The sequence below is a fragment of the Tyto alba genome, unplaced genomic scaffold, assembly GCF_018691265.1.
Source record: "Tyto alba isolate M040663 unplaced genomic scaffold, T.alba_DEE_v4.0 Super-Scaffold_9, whole genome shotgun sequence".
NCBI lineage: Eukaryota > Metazoa > Chordata > Aves > Strigiformes > Tytonidae > Tyto > Tyto alba.
The window spans coordinates 397,852-415,844 of record NW_024881330.1 but is presented as its reverse complement, the minus strand read 5'-3'; the positions used below and the strand labels follow the sequence as shown (position 1 = coordinate 415,844).

Genomic DNA, 17,993 nt, shown 5'->3' with positions numbered 1-17,993 from the left:
CACCCCACCGCAGCCCCTCAAGGATGCCCCCCCCCTCTCCCCGTGCGTCCTGCTGCAGCACCGCAGGGTGGACCCCCCCCCCCACTCCCCTCCAGCAGACCCCCCAGTCACCCCCCTCCCCTGCAGCCCTTACTACAGTGACCCCCCTCCCCACCCCCCCCCCGCCCCCCAGGGCCCTCGTGGGAGTGGGCAAACCTCCCTCACCCCACCGGGGCTCCCCCCCCTGACCCCGCTGTGCCCCACAGGAGCAGAAGGACCAGCTGGTGGATTACGGGGGGCACCTGGGGGGGCTGGCCCGCCGCGCCAAGGCCATCGTCCAGCTGAAGCCCCGCAGCCCCGGCACCCCCCTCCAGGGCCGCCCGCCCATCCAGGCCGTCTGCGACTACAAGCAAATGGAGGTACTGGGGGGGACAGGACACCCCCACCCCCCCCCGCACCCCGGGACGTGCGGGGGACCCCCGCCCCGCTCTCACGCCGCCCCCCCCCCCTCCCCGCAGATCACGGTGCACAAGAACGACGAGTGCGCCCTGCTCAGCAACGCCCAGCCCCACAAGTGGCGGGTGCTGAGCGCCGCGGGCGCCGAGGCCGTCGTCCCCTCCGTCTGCTTCCTCGTGCCCCCCCCCCAACAAGGAGGCGCTGGACGCCGTGCAGAGGTGAGTGCCGGGGGAACCCCCCCACCTCCGCCACGCTGGGGTGTGGGGTGTCCCGTCCCCGTCCCCCCCCCCGGCTCACACCCCCTCTCCCCAGGCTGGAGGCCGCCCACCAGCAGCTCCTCGCGCTCTGGCACCAGTTGCACCTGGACATGAGGAGCCTCCTGTCCTGGCAGTACCTGATGCGCGACATCCAGCAGATCCAGTCCTGGTCCCACCTGACGGTGAGTCCCCCCCCCCGGCCCCCCAGCCCCGTGCCAAGGGGGGTCCCCCCCCGGGGGTCTCGCAGCAGCTCACCGCGCCCCTGTCCCCCCGCCCCCGGCTTCTCCCAGTTCCGCACGCTGCAGGTGGAGGAGTGCCGGCAGGTCCTGCGCAGCCTGGAGACCCACTACCAGGAGTTCCTGCGGGACAGCCAGGACTCGCAGAGCTTCCAGCCCGACGACCGCCTGCACGTGGAGCGCGAGTACAACGCCTGCACCCAGAAATACGAGCTGCTGCTGCGCACCCAGGAGAAAGGTGAGCCCCCCCCTCCTCCCCGCCGCCGGCCGCCCGCCGCGGCCCCGGGGGCGGAGGGGGGCTGACAGCGCCGGCGTCCCCCCCAGGAGAGCAGGACGAGTCCCTGTGCAAGACCTACATCTCCCAGCTGAAGGACATCCGCCTGCAGCTGGAGAGCTGCGAGACCCGCACCATCCACAAGATCCGCCTGCCCCTCGACAAGGACCCGCTCAGGGAGTGCGCCCAGCGCATCGCCGAGCAGCAGGTGCGGGCCGGTGGGCTGCAGACCCCTTCCCCGTCTCCGCGGGGGTCGGGGAGGGGGGGAGGAGCTGGTGCCGGGTCCCGGCTGGTGGCGTTCGGCGGGGTGGTAGGTGGGGGATCAGCCCCGCGGGCACGGCTCGGCCCCGAGCCGCAGCGCCGGGCAGGCAGTGAGGGACCCTCCTCCTCTCGCCGCAGCAAATCCACCTGGAGCTGGAGGGCATCAGGAAGAACCTGGACAAGGTGAGCGAGAAGACGGAGAAGGTGCTGGCGCAGCCAGAGCAGGCCAGCTCGGCCCCCGTCCTGCGCTCGGAGCTGGAGGTCACCCTGCAGAAGATGGAGCAGGCGTACAGCCTCTCCAGCATCTACCTGGAGAAGTGAGTGCCCAGCCCCTGCGCGGCTCCTCGGTCGTCCCGGCCCCAGGGGGAGCCGCGGGGGGAGCCTCCCCCGGCCGGAGGAAGGTCCTTGCCTCCCGACTGCCGCCCGGCGCCGGCTGAGCCCGTCCCCTCTCTCTGCAGGCTGAAGACCATCAACCTGGTGATCCGCAGCACTCAGGGCGCGGAGGAGCTGGTCAAGAAGTACGAGGACCAGCTGAAGGATGTGCAGACCGTGCCGGCTGACCTCAAGGAGCTGGAGGCCAGCAAGGCCGAGCTGAAGGTAAGGGCTGGGGCAGCAGCGTGCCGGGGGGGGGGCCGGGGGGGGGGTCAGGGCCGGGGCTGAGCCGTGCTCCGTCTGCCGCAGCGGCTGCGGGCGCAGGCGGAGGGGCACCAGCCCTTCTTCAGCACGCTGGAGACCGACCTGAGCAAAGCCAAGGACGTCAACGAGCGGATGGTCAGGGGCCACAGCGAGCGCGACGTGGACCTGGACCGGTACCGGGAGAGGGTCCAGCAGCTCCTGGAGCGCTGGCAAGCCGTGCTGAGCCAGGCCGACCTGCGCCAGCGCGAGCTGGACCAGCTGGGCCGCCAGCTGCGGTACTACCGCGAGAGCTGCGACGGGCTGCTCCGCTGGATCCAGGACGCGAAGCAGCGGCAGGAGCGAATCCAGGCGGTGCCCATCACCGACAGCAAGGCCGTGCGGGAGCAGCTGCTGCAGGAGAAGGTAGCGCCCGCCGTGGGGTCCCCGGCCGCGGTGGGGTGGCCGCCGTGGGGTGCCCGAGCTCACCCCGGCTCGTTTCCCCAGGAACTCCTGGAGGAGTGCGACCGCAACAAGGAGAAGGTGGAGGAGTGCCAGCGCTACGCCAAGCAGTACATCGATGCCATCAAGGTGCGCCCGCCGGCCGTGCCGGGGCTGGGGGGGGGCTGGAGGGGGGGGGGGCGCTGGCTGGGGATGCTGGGCGGCGTGCTGAGGACCCCTCTCCCCGGCAGGATTACGAGCTGCAGCTGGTGAGCTTCAAGGCGCAGGTGGAGCCGATGGCCTCCCCAGCCAAGAAGCCCAAAGTGCAGTCTGCGTCCGACAGCATCATCCAGGAGGTGAGGGAGGGGGTCCCTCGGGGGGCCCCAAGGGTCCGGGGGGGGCAGCTCCTTCCCCAGGAGCCGAGGGCTGCAGCCCTTTGCCGGAGAAGGGGCGGGGGGGGGTGTCGCCTCCGTCCAGCCCTGCCGGTGCCGGGGTGCTGGGTGCTGGGTGGGGGGTACCGCGGGCATCCCCCCCCCCCCAGCTCCCCGCTGACCTCGGCCGTCTGCCGCAGTACGTGGACTTGCGGACGCGGTACAGCGAGCTGACCACGCTGACCAGCCAGTACATCAAGTTCATCACGGAGACGCTGCGGCGGCTGGAGGAGGAGGAGGTAGGGGAGCGTGGCGCGGGCGCCCGGGGCGGCACGGCTCCGGCCGCGTTCTCCCTCCCGTGTAACACCGCGGCCCCCCCCTCACTAACGCTGCCCCGCGGCCCCCAACCCCGCTCCGGTCGGGGCTCCCGGGCCCGCAGCGGCCGGCTCTGGGTGCAGCGGGGCTCCGAGCCCAGAGGGCGGCTCCGGGCGCCGCCGGGCTCTGGCGTGACTGGTGGTAGGAGGCACTTCCCAGATACACGTAGCGCGGTCAGCAGCTGCCTGCCGCATGGCCGCTGTGCTCGGGCGCCGCGGGGCCGGGGCCCCCGGGTGGTCTGTCTCGGTAACCTTTCTAACTCTTGGTTTCTGCCCTTGGAAGTCGAGCCGCTTTGCCAGTGCTTTGTCTTGGGGGATGTTTGTGTTGGTGGGGATCTAATGGAGGGTAAAAAACCAGGATGACTCTGGCACCCCTGCACCAGGTACTCACTCTGCGCATGCGCCCCCGCTCCCCACGGCGCACACCTCATCCCCCCCCCCCCCCCCGCCTCACCCCATGGCCGCCAGCAGCCCGCACGCCCCTCCTGCTCGCTGCACCCCTTCCCTCCAGAGCGCTGCTCACCCCCGCGCTCCTCACCCTCCTCTGCCTCTTCATCCCGGCGCCCTCCCCGCGGCGGGAGGGGACCCGGCCCCACGGCGCTGGTGGTGGTGGTGGTGGGGGGGGGGTCCGGCTCGCCCGCATGCCCCCAGCCCGTGCCCGCACCCCACACCGGGGCGTGCGCCTGCCTGGCTCGCGGCACACGCGGCACGAGCGCCCCGCGGCACGGCCCCGAGCCACGCGCCAGCCGCCTCGGCCCCTCGGCAGGCGGGAGCGGGGCTCGGGCCGGCCGGGGCAGCACGGGCCGGAGCTCGGGCTGCTCTCTCCGCGTCCTCGAGGCTTTCCCGGCAGGGAAGGCTCCGCTGGCTGCTCCCCCCCGCCCCGCTCGCCCCGGTGCTCCGGCTGGGTCTCCGGTTTGCCCAAGGCGACGGTTCTCCGCGCCCCCCGGCCCCTCTCGCACAGGGGTGCCCGTGGGGGGCGGCTGCCCTCGGCGGGGGGCCGGGGCAGCGGGCGCGGTGGTGGCACGCGAGCTGCTCGCACCCGTCTCCATCGCTTCGGGCTTTGCTCGCGCTCCATCCCTCCCCCGCGGTCCGTGGGCCGCCCTGCTTCCCGCGCTGCTGTCTCGCTCCTGTCGCCCGCCCGCCTGCGCCGTGCCGAGCGAGACGCGGTAGCCGCGTGTCCCCTCTCTGCCGTACGTCTCCTGGAAGCTGGCGTCACCGCCTCCAGCTCGCGGGGAGGCCCAGGGACCCGGAGCCATTCCACGCGCATCCTCCACCCCGGACCGTCCCGTCCCGTCCCGTCTCTCGGTGGTGCGTGGCTGTGGCCGGCGTCGACGCCGCGGCTCGGTTGCATCCCTTGTGATTTCTCTCTCTCCCCCCTCTCTGTTTTCTCTGCACCCTCTTTCCCCTCCAGAAAGCCGCCGAGAAGCTGAAGGAGGAGGAGAGGAAGCGGCTGGCGGAGGTGGAGGCCCAGCTGGAGAAGCAGCGGCAGCTGGCCGAGGCCCACGCCAAAGCCAAGGCGCAGGCGGAGGCGGAGGCGCGGGAGCTGCAGCTCCGCATGCAGGAGGAGGTCACCCGGCGGGAGGTGGTGGCCGTGGACGCCGAGCAGCAGAAGCAGAACATCCAGCAGGAGCTGCTGCAGCTGCGGCAGAACTCCGACCACCAGATCAAGTCCAAGGTCAAGCTGATCGAGGAGGCCGAGCACAACCGCAGGAAGGTGGAGGAGGAGATCCGCCTGATCCGCCTCCAGCTGGAGAGCACCGAGAGGCAGCGGGAGGGCGCCGAGGCGGAGCTGCGGGAGCTGCGGGCGCGCGCCGAGGACGCCGAGCGGCAGAAGCGGCAGGCGCAGGAGGAGGCCGAGCGGCTGCGCCGGCAGGTGAAGGAGGAGAGCCAGAAGAAGCGGGAGGCGGAGGAGGAGCTGAAGCGCAAGGTGCAGGCGGAGCGGGAGGCGGCGCGGGAGAGGCAGAAGGCGGTGGCCGACCTGGAGGAGCTGCGGCTGCAGGCGGAGGAGGCCGAGCGGCGGATGCGGCAGGCGGAGGCCGAGAAGGAGCGGCAGATCCAGGTGGCCCAGGAGGTGGCCCAGCGCAGCGCCGAGGCCGAGCTGCAGAGCAAGCGGCTGTCCTTCGCCGAGAAGACGGCGCAGCTGGAGCTGTCGCTGCGGCAGGAGCACATCGCCGTGGCCCAGCTGCAGGAGGAGGCGGAGCGGCTGAAGAAGCAGCAGCTGGAGGCCGAGCGGTCGCGGGAGGAGGCCGAGAAGGAGCTGGAGCGCTGGCGGCAGAAGGCCAACGAGGCGCTGCGGCTGCGGCTGCAGGCCGAGGAGGTGGCCCACAAGAAGGCGCTGGCGCAGGAGGAGGCGGAGAGGCAGAAGGAGGACGCGGAGCGGGAGGCCCGCAAGCGCGCCAAGGCGGAGGAGTCGGCGCTGCGGCAGAAGGAGCTGGCGGAGGAGGAGCTGGAGAGGCAGCGGGAGCTGGCGGAGGGCACGGCGCAGCAGAAGCTGGCGGCGGAGCAGGAGCTGATCCGGCTGAAGGCGGAGATGGAGAACGGGGAGCAGCAGCGCCTGCTCCTGGAGGAGGAGCTCTTCCGGCTGAAGAAGGAGGTGAGCGAGGCCATCCAGAAGAGGAAGGAGGTGGAGGAGGAGCTGGCCAAGCTGCGGGCCGAGATGGAGGTGCTGCTGGAGAGCAAGGCCAAGACGGAGGAGGAGTCGCGCTCCAGCAGCGAGAAGTCCAAGCAGCGGCTGGAGGCCGAGGCCAGCAAGCTGCGGGAGCTGGCCGAGGAGGCGGCCCGGCTGCGGGCGCTCTCCGAGGAGGCCAAGCGGCAGCGGCAGCTGGCGGAGGACGAGGCCGGCCGGCAGCGGGCCGAGGCCGAGCGCATCCTGAAGGAGAAGCTGGCGGCCATCAACGAGGCCTCGCGGCTGAAGGCGGAGGCGGAGATCGCCCTGAAGGAGAAGGAGGCGGAGAACGAGCGGCTGCGGCGGCTGGCGGAGGACGAGGCGTACCAGCGCAAGCTGCTGGAGGAGCAGGCCGCCCAGCACAAGCAGGACATCGAGGAGAAGATCGCCCTGCTGAAGCGCTCCTCCGAGAGCGAGCTGGAGCGGCAGAAGGGGCTGGTGGAGGACACGCTGCGGCAGCGGCGGCAGGTGGAGGAGGAGATCCGCGCCCTCAAGGCCAGCTTCGAGAGGGCCTCGGCGGGCAAGGCCGACCTGGAGCGGGAGCTGAGCCGCATCCGCGGCGAGGCGGAGGAGGTGCAGCGCAGCCGGGAGCAAGCCGAGCGGGAGGCCGAGCGGCAGCGGGCGCTGGCGCTGGAGGAGGAGGGCCGGCGGCGGGAGGCGGAGGAGAAGGTGCAGGCCATCCTGGCGGCCGAGGAGGAGGCCGGGCGGCAGCGGCGGCTGGCGCTGGAGGAGGTGGAGAGGCTGAAGGCCATGGTGGAGGAGGCCAGGCGGCAGAAGGAGCTGGCGGAGCGCGAGTCGGAGCGGCAGATCCAGCTGGCGCGGGAGGCGGCGCAGAAGCGGCTGGCGGCGGAGGAGAAGGCGCACCTGGCCGCCGTGCAGCAGAAGGAGCAGGAGCTGCTGCAGACGCGGCAGCAGGAGCAGAGCCTCCTGGACCGGCTGCGGGAGGAGGCCGAGCGCGCCCGGCGGGCGGCCGAGGAGGCCGAGTTCGCCCGCAGCAAGGCCGAGCAGGACGCCGGCCTCTCCCGGCAGCGGGTGGAGGAGGCCGAGCGGCTGAAGCAGCGGGCGGAGGAGGAGGCGCAGGCCAAGGCGCGGGCGCAGGCGGACGCGGAGCAGCTGCGGAAGGAGGCCGAGCTGGAGGCGGCGAAGCGGGCGCAGGCGGAGCAGGCGGCCCTGCGGCAGAAGCAGCTGGCCGACGCCGAGATGGAGAAGCACAAGAAGTTCGCCGAGCAGACGCTGCGGCAGAAGGCGCAGGTGGAGAAGGAGCTGACCAAGGTGAAGCTGCGGCTGGAGGAGACGGACCACCAGAAGGGCATTCTGGACGAGGAGCTGCAGCGGCTGAAGGAGGAGGTGACCGATGCCGTCCGGCAGAAGGCCCAGGTGGAGGAGGAGCTCTTCAAGGTCCGGGTGCAGATGGAGGAGCTGGCGAAGCTGAAGAGCCGGATCGAGGAGGAGAACAAGGCGCTGATCCTCAAGGACAAGGACAACACGCAGAAGTTCCTGGCGGAGGAGGCCGAGAAGATGAAGCAGGTGGCGGAGGAGGTCGCCCGGCTCAGCGTGGAGGCCCAGGAGGCCGCCCGCATGCGGCAGCTGGCCGAGGACGACCTGGCGCAGCAGCGGGCGCTGGCGGAGAAGATGCTCAAGGAGAAGATGCAGGCGGTGCAGGAGGCCACGCGGCTGAAGGCCGAGGCGGAGGTGCTGCAGAAGCAGAAGGACCTGGCGCAGGAGCACGCCAAGCGGCTGCAGGAGGACAAGGAGCAGATGCAGCAGCGCCTGGCCGAGGAGACCGAGGGTTTCCAGAAGACCCTGGAGGCTGAGCGCCGGCGGCAGCTGGAGATCACCGCCGAGGCCGAGCGCCTCAAGCTGCACGTGGCGGAGATGAGCACGGCCCAGGCCAAGGCCGAGGAGGAAGCCAAGCGCTTCAAGAAGCAGGCGGAGGAGATCAGCGAAAGGCTGCACGAGACCGAGCTGGCCACGCAGGAGAAGATGACGCTGGTGCACGCTCTGGAGATCCAGCGGCACCAGAGCGACCAGGACGCGGAGAAGCTGCGGAGGGCCATCGCCGAGCTGGAGCGGGAGAAGGAGAAGCTGAAGCAGGAGGCGGCGTTGCTGCAGCAGAAGGCAGAGGAGGTACTGGGCTGCGGGTCCCCCTTAGCGCTGGTGGCATGCAGGGAGGAGTTCACCTCTCCCCAGCCGCCCCGCGCCCTGCCCCCGGACAGGGGACCGGCCCGTCCCCGAGGACCAGCCGCCGCGGCGCGGGTGCGGAGCCTCGGGGCGTGAGCGCGGCGGCCGGCCCCGGGTCCTGCTCCGACACCTCTCCCGGAGGGCTTTGCCGCGCCGCACCCCGTGCTGGCTGTGGAGGGGCGATCCCCACCACCCGCACCAGCTCTTTGTTCCCCACGGCGCGGCCGGCCTTAGTCCCCGCCCCGCAGGCAAGAGCCGTGCCCAGCTCCCGGCCCCGGGGAGTCCCTGGCCCCCCCCCGGCCCAAGAGCTCGTGTCCTTTCCCTGCTCGCTCCGCCCCCGCGCTGCTCGCTGCGGCTGCCTAACCTCCGCTCTGCTCCCTGAGCTCCTAACCGCCGCCGCGGAGCGGCCGGGTGTCTCTGCACCCCTGCCAGCCCCGTGCCACCCTTCCCGCCCGCCCTCCTGCCCCCGCCGCCCCGGGCCGAGGGTGCTGTCTGACCGTGCTGTCCTCTCCCCCGCCCCAGATGCAGGTGGCCCAGCAGGCGCAGCTCCGCCAGGAGACGCAGCTCCTCCAGCAGACCTTCCTGACGGAGAAGGACGCCCTGCTGCAGAAGGAGAAGTTCATCGAGGAGGAGAAAACGAAGCTGGAGAAGCTCTTTAAAGACGAGGTGGACAAAGCCCAGAACCTGAAGGCGGAGCAGGAGCGGCAGCAGAAGGAGATGGAGCAGGAGAAGCAGCAGTTGAAAGCCATGCTGGACGAAGCCCAGAAGCACCAGAAGGAAGCGGAGGAAAACGTCCGGCACAAGCAGGAGGAGCTGCAGCAGCTGGAGAGGCAGCGGCAGCAGCAGGAGAGACTCCTGGAAGAGGAGAACAAGAAGCTCAGGGAGAGGCTCGAGCAGATGCAGGAGGAGTACAAGGCCGCCCTGGCCCAGACACGAGAGATCATGATCCAGACGGACGAGCTGCCCGAGGAGGCCGTGGTTACGACGGCGCAGCTGCCGGATATCAAAGCTGTGCCCAACGGCAGAGAAGTGGTGGACGGCTTAGCGCAGAACGGGGAGCCAGAGCTCGCGTTCGACGGCATCCGCCGGAAGGTGCCTGCGGAGAAGCTGGCTGCTGCCGGCATTCTGAGCCAGGAGAACCTAGACAAGCTGGCGCAGGGCGTCGTGAGCGTTGGCGAGCTCTCGCAGAGGGAGGACATCAGGAAGTACCTGCAGGGCAAGAGCAGCATCGCCGGTTTGTTAATCAAACCCACCGATCAGAAGATGAGCATCTACGAAGCCATGAAGAAGAAGCTGCTCAGCCCGGGCACCGCGCTGGTCCTCCTGGAAGCGCAGGCTGCCTCCGGCTTCATAATTGACCCCGTGCGAAACGCGAGGCTCTCGGTGAACGAGGCGGTGAGAGAGGGCGTGATTGGGCCAGAGCTGCACAACAAGCTGCTGTCGGCTGAACGGGCGGTGACCGGCTACAAGGACCCTTACACCGGCGACACCATCTCCCTCTTCCAGGCCATGAAGAAGGGGCTCATCGTCAGGGAGCACGGCGTCCGCCTGCTCGAGGCCCAGATCGCCACCGGCGGCATCATCGACCCCGTGCACAGCCACCGCCTGCCCGTGGAGGTGGCCTACCGGCGCGGCTACTTCGACGAGGAGATGAACCAGGTCCTCTCCGACCCCACCGACGACACCAAGGGCTTCTTCGACCCCAACACGCACGAGAACCTCACCTACCTGCAGCTGATGGAGCGGTGCGTGACTGACCCGGACACGGGGCTGTGCCTCCTCCCGCTCACTGACCAGGCAGACAAAGCGAGGGAGCTGGTCTACACTGACAAAGAAGCTAAGGATGTCTTTAAGAAGGCCACGGTGACGGCACCGTTTGGCAAGTTCCAAGGGAAGACGGTGACCATCTGGGAGATCATCAATTCCGAATACTTCACTGAGGACCAAAGGCGGGACTTGATCCAGCAGTACAGGACTGGCAAGATCACAGTGGAGAAGATCATTAAGATCATCATCACGGTTGTGGAGGAAAGCGAGAAAAAGAGCCAGATGTGCTTCGAGGGCCTCCGGGCTCCTGTGCCTGCCGCTGAGCTGCTGGAGAGCAAAATCATCAACAAGGACCTCTACAACCAGCTGCACCAGGGCAAGAGGTCTGTGAAGGACGTAGCCGAGATGGAGTCCGTGCGGCCGTACCTGAAGGGCACGGGCGCCATTGCCGGCGTCCTGGTAGAGTCGACTGGCCAGAAGCTCACCTTCTACGACGCCCTGAAGAGAAACCTCCTGAGGCCGGAGATCGCCCTGTCCCTGCTGGAAGCGCAGGCTGCCACCGGCTACATCGTCGACCCCGTGAGGAACAAGCTGTTCTCCGTCGACGAGGCGGTGAAGGCCGAGGTGGTGGGGCCGGAGTTCCACGAGAAGCTGCTGTCCGCAGAGAAGGCGGTGACCGGCTACAAGGACCCCTATACGGGCCAGACGGTCTCCCTCTTCCAGGCGCTGAAGAAGGGGCTCATCCCCAGCGATACCGGGGTCCGTCTGCTGGACGTCCAGCTCGCCACTGGAGGCGTCATCGACCCGGTGAACAGCCACCGGCTGCCCCTCGAGGTCGCCTACAAGCGGGGCTACTTGAACCCAGAGATGATGGAGGCTCTGTCCGAGCTCCGAGATGACGCCAAGGCTTTCTATTGCCCCAACACCCAAGAGCACCTCACCTACGCCCAGCTGCAGAAGAACTGCCACCGCGACAAGCAGAGCGGCTTCTGCCTGCTGCCCCTGTCAGACGAAGCCATCCAGTCGCAGCAGGAGGAGGTCTACACGGACAGCCAGGCGAAGGAGTGCTTCGACAAGGCGACCGTCGAGGTCCCGGCGGGCAGCATGAAGGGCCGGACAATGACCGTCTGGGAGCTGATCCACTCCGAGTACTTCACGGAGGAGCACAGGCGGGAGCTCCTCCGGCAGTACAAGACCGGCAAGGTGACCATCGAGAAGATCATCAAGATCGTGATCACCATCATCGAGGAGGCGGAGACCAGAAAGCAGGAGAAGCTGACGTTCAGCGGTCTCCGGGCGCCCGTACCCGCCAGTGAGCTGGTGGAGTCCCGCGTCATCAGCAAAGCCCAGTACGAGCAGCTGAAGGAAGGCAAGAAGTCGGTGAAGGACCTCTCTGAGACGGACGCGGTGAGGAGGTTCCTGCAGGGCAGCGACTGCATCGCTGGCGTCTACGTGGAGGCGACCAAGGAGAAGCTGAACATCTACGAGGCCATGAAGAGGAACCTGCTGAGGCCCAGCACTGCCGTGGTCCTCCTGGAGGCCCAGGCAGCGACCGGGTTCTTGATCGACGCTGTGAAGAACCGGAAGCTGTATGTCAACGAGGCCGTGAAGGCCGGCGTCGTTGGGCCAGAGCTGCACGAGAAGCTGCTCTCCGCCGAGAAGGCTGTCACTGGGTACAAGGACCCCTACTCGGGCAACACCATCTCCCTCTTCCAGGCCATGAAGAAGGGGCTCATCGTCAGGGAGCACGGCGTCCGCCTGCTCGAGGCCCAGATCGCCACCGGCGGCATCATCGACCCCGTGCACAGCCACCGCCTGCCCGTGGAGGTGGCCTACCGGCGCGGCTACTTCGACGAGGAGATGAACCGAACCCTCTCCGACCCCACCGACGACACCAAGGGCTTCTTCGACCCCAACACCCACGAGAACCTCACCTACACGCAGCTGAAGGAGAAGTGCATCGAGGATCCCGAGACGGGCCTCTACCTGCTGCCTCTGCGGGAGCCCGAGAAGCCTACGGTGGTGGAGACCACCCAGGTGTACACAGAGGCAGAGACGCGGAAGGTGTTTGAGGAGACGCAGGTGGAGATCCCCGTGGGCAGCAGGGCGGGCTCCTCCATGTCGCTGTGGGAGATCATGCACTCGGACCTGCTGCCCGAGGAGCAGCGGAGGCAGCTCATGGCGGAGTTCCAGTCGGGCCGTGTGTCCAAGGAGCGCATGATCATCATCATCGTTGAGATCATCGAGAGGACCGAGATCATCCGCCAGCAGAACCTCACATCCTATGACTACGTCCGGCGCCGCATCACGGCCGAGGACCTTTACGAGGCCAAGATCATCTCTCTGGACATATTCAACCTGCTGAAGCAGGGCTCCAAAACCTTCCGGGAGCTTCTGGACGTGGAGACCGTCTGGAAGTACCTCTACGGGTCGGGCTGCGTGGCTGGCATCTACATCCCCTCGTCCAAGCAGAAGCTCAGCATCTACCAGGCACTGAAGAAGGGGCTGATCAGCTCCGAGGTGGCCCGCTCCCTCCTGGAGGCCCAGGCCGCCACCGGCTTCATGATCGACCCCGCAAAGAACGAGATGCTGACCGTCGACGAAGCGGTCAGGAAAGGCGTGGTGGGGCCTGAGATCCACGACCGGCTCCTGTCCGCAGAGCGGGCCGTGACCGGCTACCGAGACCCGTACAGCGAACAGAAGATCTCCGTCTTCCAGGCCATGAAGAAAGACCTCATTCCCAGCGAAGAGGCCCTCAAGCTCCTGGACGCCCAGATCGCTACCGGTGGCGTCATCGACCCGCGCCTGGGCTTCCACCTGCCCCTGGAGGTGGCCTCCCAGCGGGGCTTCATCAACAAGGACACGTACGACATGCTGTCCGAGCCCAGCGAGGTGCGAAGCTACGTGGACCCGTCGACGGAGGAGAAGCTCAGCTACACCCAGCTCCTGAAGCGGTGCCGGAAGGACGAGGACAGCGGGCTCCTCCTGCTCCCGCTCTGCGACACGAGGAAGCTCACCTTCCGGGGGCTGCGCAAGCAGATCACCGTGGAGGAGCTGGTCCGCTCGCAGGTGATGGACGAAGCCACGGCCCAGCGCCTCCAGGAGGGCCTCACCTCCATCGAGGAGGTCTCGAAGAACCTCAAGAAGTTCCTGGAGGGCACCAGCTGCATCGCCGGCGTCTTCGTGGACTCCACGAAGGAGCGGCTGTCCGTGTACCAGGCCATGAAGAAGGGCATCATCAGGCCGGGCACCGCGTTCGAGCTCCTGGAGGCGCAGGCAGCCACGGGGTACGTGATTGACCCCATCAAGGGCCTCAAGCTGACGGTGGAGGAAGCTGTGCGGATGGGCATCGTGGGCCCCGAGTTCAAGGACAAGCTGCTCTCGGCTGAGAGGGCGGTCACCGGCTACCGGGATCCCTACTCCGGAAAGCTCATCTCCCTCTTCCAGGCCATGAAGAAGGGTTTGATCCTGAAGGACCATGGGATCCGCCTGCTCGAGGCCCAGATCGCAACGGGAGGCATCATCGATCCCGAGGAGAGCCACCGCCTGCCCGTGGAGATTGCCTACAAGAGGGGCCTCTTCGACGAGGAGATGAACGAGATCCTGCTGGATCCCAGCGACGACACCAAGGGCTTCTTCGACCCCAACACGGAGGAGAACCTCACCTACCTGCAGCTGATGGAGCGGTGCGTCACCGACCCAGAGACCGGCCTCTGCCTCCTGCCCCTGAAGGAGAAGAAGCGGGAGAGGAAGACCTCCTCCAAGTCCTCTGTCCGCAAGCGCAGGGTGGTGATCGTCGACCCGGAGACGGGCAAGGAGATGTCCGTGTACGAAGCCTATCGCAAGGGCCTCATCGACCACCAGACCTACCTGGAGCTGTCGGAGCAGGAGTGCGAGTGGGAGGAGATCACCACCTCCTCCTCCGACGGCGTGGTGAAGTCAATGATCATCGACAGGCGCTCGGGCCGCCAGTATGACATCGACGATGCCATCAGCAAGGGCCTGATCGACCAGTCGGCGCTGGACCAGTACCGCTCGGGCACCCTCTCCATCACCGAGTTCGCAGACATGCTCTCCGGCAACATGAGCGGCTTCCGCTCCCGGTCGTCCTCCGTGGGATCCTCCTCCTCCTACACCGTCAGCCCGGCCCCGGCGCGAGCGCAGACGGCCGTGTGGAGCGACCCGACCGAGGAGACCGGGCCGGTGGCGGGCATCCTGGACACCGACACTCTGGAGAAGGTGTCCGTCACGGAGGCCATGCGCCGCAACCTCGTCGACAACATCACGGGGCAGAGGCTGCTGGAAGCCCAGGCTTGCACCGGGGGCATCATCGACCCCAACACCGGGGACAAGTGCTCCGTCGCCGACGCCGTGAACAAGGGCCTGGTTGACAAAATTATGGTGGACCGCATCAACCTGGCGCAGAAGGCCTTCTACGGCTTCGAGGACCCGCGGACCAAGACGAAGATGTCGGCGGCCCAGGCCCTGAAGAAGGGCTGGCTGTACTACGAGGCCGGGCAGCGGTTCCTGGAGGTGCAGTACCTGACGGGGGGCCTGATCGAGCCCGACGTCGAGGGCCGCGTCTCCTTGGACGAGGCGCTGCAGAAGGGCACCATCGACACGCGCACGGCCCAGAAGCTGCGGGACGTGAGCACCTACTCCAAGTACCTCACCTGCCCCAAAACCAAGCTCAAGATCTCCTACAAGGACGCGATGGACCGGAGCATGATCGAGGACGGGACCGGTCTGCGGCTGCTGGAAGCGTCCTCCCAGTCCAGCAAGGGCTACTACAGCCCCTACAACGTCAGCAGCGCCGGCTCCACCTCCGGCTCGCGGTCGGGCTCCCGGACCGGCTCCCGATCGGGCTCCAGGCGAGGCAGCTTCGACGCCACCGGTTCCGGCTTCTCCATGACCTTCTCTTCCTCCTCCTACTCCTCCTCGAGCTTTGGGCGCCGATACGCCGCGGGCGAGGCGGCCGCCCTCGCCTCGTCCCTCCCGAGCGGGAGCTGCGGCGGGGAGGCGCGCGGGGAGCGCCCTGGGCTGCGCGGGACCCCGCTCTGCGTGGCCTGACACCCGCCGGCCCCTGCCCGAGGAACCCGCCGCCTCGCCCGCTCCGCATGTGGCAACGCTGCTGCCTAATCACTAGTAATACTTTTTTTTTTTTTTTTTTTTTTTAATTTTTAAACTCCATTCTTCTTCCAAAGCAGTGCCTAAAGTTTAACCAAAAAGACTAGACTAATATATTAATATATACGATTATTCAGACAGTATTTGTATATTACGAGACGAGAGAGAAAACACACTACCCTCCCAGACCTGGTGCCCCGGGAGCCCGCTGCCGTTCCTGCCCTCCGCAGAGCCGATGCCGCCCCGCCGCTCGGAGGCGGCGGCGAGGCATAGCTGGAAAAAACAGGAAAACAGGAAAACAGTTCTGCCTTTCTGATGTAACCACTCAGCGACTCTTTTGTAATGAACCCTGCCGGCTCCATCCCCTGCACCCCGAAGGAGGAGGCGACCCTGTGCACCGCGGCGTGCCGGAGGAGGACACCGCGGGCTCCTCGGCGCCGGACACCCGGAACCGCCCGGACCCCTTCGCCCGCCTGCCCGCGGCGAGGAGGGGGCTCCGCGCCCCGGCTCCCGAGCTGCCCCCGCTCCCCGGGCTCGGCCCTCCCGGCGCATCCCCCCACCGCGGGGCCGGTGCCCCCCGACCGTAAGTGCACGCCGGTGCTGCCCCGCGCTTCCGCGCCGTGCGAGGGACCCCGCCGCCGCTTCTCCCGCCGAGGGGCTTCGCTGCGTGGCCGCCCGCCGCCGCCTCCGCCCGCCCGCCCGCCCGCCCGCCCGCCCGTCTGTCTGTCTGTCTGTCTCTCCGTGTATCTGGGAAGTGCTCCGCACAAGGTCGATTTCTTAACACTGATGGTGTGGCTCTGATGAATTGCCAGGCGTCCGCCAGAGCCCGCGGCAGAGCCTGCGCTGCCAAAGCCCGCCCGGCTCCGCGCGCGGGTCCTGCGCCCAGACCCCAGCCGCTGCCCGGGGCTTCTCCAGACCCTCGCGGGGGGCGCGGAGGCTGCAGGATCCCCCCCCCACCTTCCCCCCCCCCCCCCCCCCGAGCGCTGGGTGGGTCGTGGGACGCTGCAGCAGCCCGGTGCGCTCTCTTGTTAGAAAAAAGGCGGATCTCTGTAAAACCGGACTCCTCTTTTCTTCCTCGTGGTAACCCCTTTCCTCCTGGCTTTGCTCGCCTCCCCTTCACCCGCAATAACGCGCTCTCTCTCTGGCAGACGTCTTTTTCCAGTCCCACCAGAGAAGTCCCCTTGCCGCTGGGCGAGTTCCTGAGCTGGGTCTCCGACGTCAGCAAGTCGTGGATGGGCTCGAGGGGAGCCCGGGAGGCGGCAGCTCCCCGGCCGTGCTCTCCGCCGCAGGTAACGCCAACCTTTCCAGCCTCTCTCCCCGGGGCCGGGGTTCCCCGCCGTCCCGCGGCTTCAGCCGGGCGCTGCGCTCTGCCCGGGGCGGGGGGATCGTTCTCCTCCCAGCGCGGTTTGGGGCCGCTGCCCGCGGCGGAGGCTCTCGGGCCGCGGGTGTGCCGGAGCGGGGCTGCGCGGGGGCGAGCGGGCTGGCGCGGGGGCGGGCGCGCGCGGCGCTGCCGGCTGGGCCCGATGGCTTCATCTCATGGACCAGTCCCCCCTGTCTCATCCCACCTTTTCTGTTCGCTTTGTTTTTAGTGTGGCTGGATGTCCATCCCAACTCCCCTCACCGCTGCCACGGAGCCCGTGCCCCCGCCCTGGGGCGACTGGGACCGCGCTCGAGGACACTGGGACATGCTCCCTCTCCCTTTCCACTTGCCAGAGTCCCCCGGCAGAGACCGGGGGCCACGCTGCCCGGGCGCGGGGGCTGCCCCGCGGCACCGGAGCCCCTCGGCCGGCAGCGGGGAGCCCCGGCCCACCCGCCGCCCCTGCCCCCCGGCAGCACGCAGCCCCCGGCCCCCCGCCACGCTCCGCCGGGGCCCCGGGCAGGGGCTGAAGCAATAAGTGACGCAGCGGCGGGGCCACGCCGGCTCGGGCTGTCGGGGCCGTAGCCCCCCGTGCCCGGCCCGGCCGACCCCGGCCCCCCCCCCCTGAGAGGCACCCACGCGGTCGCCTGGCCCCCGGCCCCCCCGCCGGCGTGCCCGTGCCCGAGCTGCACCCCCTCCTCCCCAGGGACGGCCTCCCGGCACACCCACGGATCTCCACAGCATCTCTCCTCCTTCCCGCCTGCTCTCATTTGCCACGTGTAAATCGAGTCATGTTATTCCTCAGCATTCGTTATTATTATTCTCATTATTCAGTTTTGCTTTTGCATGACATGCTAATGTGGGCGAGTCTGTACCATAGCCCAGCCCGGGCCGGGGCTCCCGCTCCCTCGGGGCCCTGCGCTCCCCTGAGTTCCCAATCATTTCTCATCAGGGCAGCAGGGGCTGATCAGTAATCTGAAAGCATCTCTTTTTGGGGGCAAAAACACTAAAAAATCCTAACTTGTACATACCATGAAGTGTTTGTAAAACATGCAGTATGGACCCATGGCTCTCCCCAGCGAGGTCAGTAAAAGAGATCCTATGAAACCAGCCGGCAGCTCCGCGTGGTCTGTTCGCCCTCGCTGCTCCCCGCCGGCGCGGCGCTGGGCCGCGGGGTTCGCTCCGCGCGGGTGCAGCGGCGGGTCCCCTGGTTTTGGGGACGGGGAGCAGCGGCGAGCGGGCACTGCGGGTGGCACGGAGGGTCCCGAGGCTGCGTCCTGCCTCGCGTGGGGCGGCTGCGAGGACGAGGGGCCGGGGGGCACACGGGCGGCCGGCGGCGGGGCAGCGGGACTCGTTACGGGCAGCCCCGGCAAACCGGGGAGACGTTGGCGCGGGCGCCCACTCCGGATTTGCGCCGGCGCTGGCTTGGGCGGCTTGAGGCACCTCTGCCGCCCAGCGCGCCGGGTGCCAGCGCTCCCCGAGCGGGGCACCGCGCAACGTCGGGGGCGGGGGGGCCGGGGGGACAGGCGGCAGCAGCTTGGGAGCCCGTTAGTGGCTTCGTGCGTCGGCAATTAGCAGCAGCGTGGGGGCTCCCTGCGGCGGGCCGGGGGCAGGGGGAGCAGCCCCGGGGCTGGG

The 17,993-nt window shown here is 68.6% G+C and overlaps 1 protein-coding gene across 1 annotated transcript in view; it reads left to right on the top strand.

Moving 5' to 3' along the window:
- Positions 1-230: 230 nt before the first annotated feature.
- PLEC (plectin) overlaps positions 231-17,993 on the top strand; it is a gene marked incomplete at its 5' end in the record, with an annotated part of 49,634 nt that continues 31,871 nt past the window's right edge. The window contains 15 exon segments of the mRNA XM_042786287.1: positions 231-398; positions 498-614; positions 616-653; positions 748-874; positions 983-1,166; positions 1,253-1,410; positions 1,602-1,780; positions 1,922-2,060; positions 2,145-2,501; positions 2,583-2,666; positions 2,768-2,872; positions 3,088-3,186; positions 4,673-8,053; positions 8,630-14,938; positions 16,150-16,290. Coding sequence (XP_042642221.1) covers positions 231-398; positions 498-614; positions 616-653; positions 748-874; positions 983-1,166; positions 1,253-1,410; positions 1,602-1,780; positions 1,922-2,060; positions 2,145-2,501; positions 2,583-2,666; positions 2,768-2,872; positions 3,088-3,186; positions 4,673-8,053; positions 8,630-14,938; positions 16,150-16,290 — 11,586 coding nt within the window.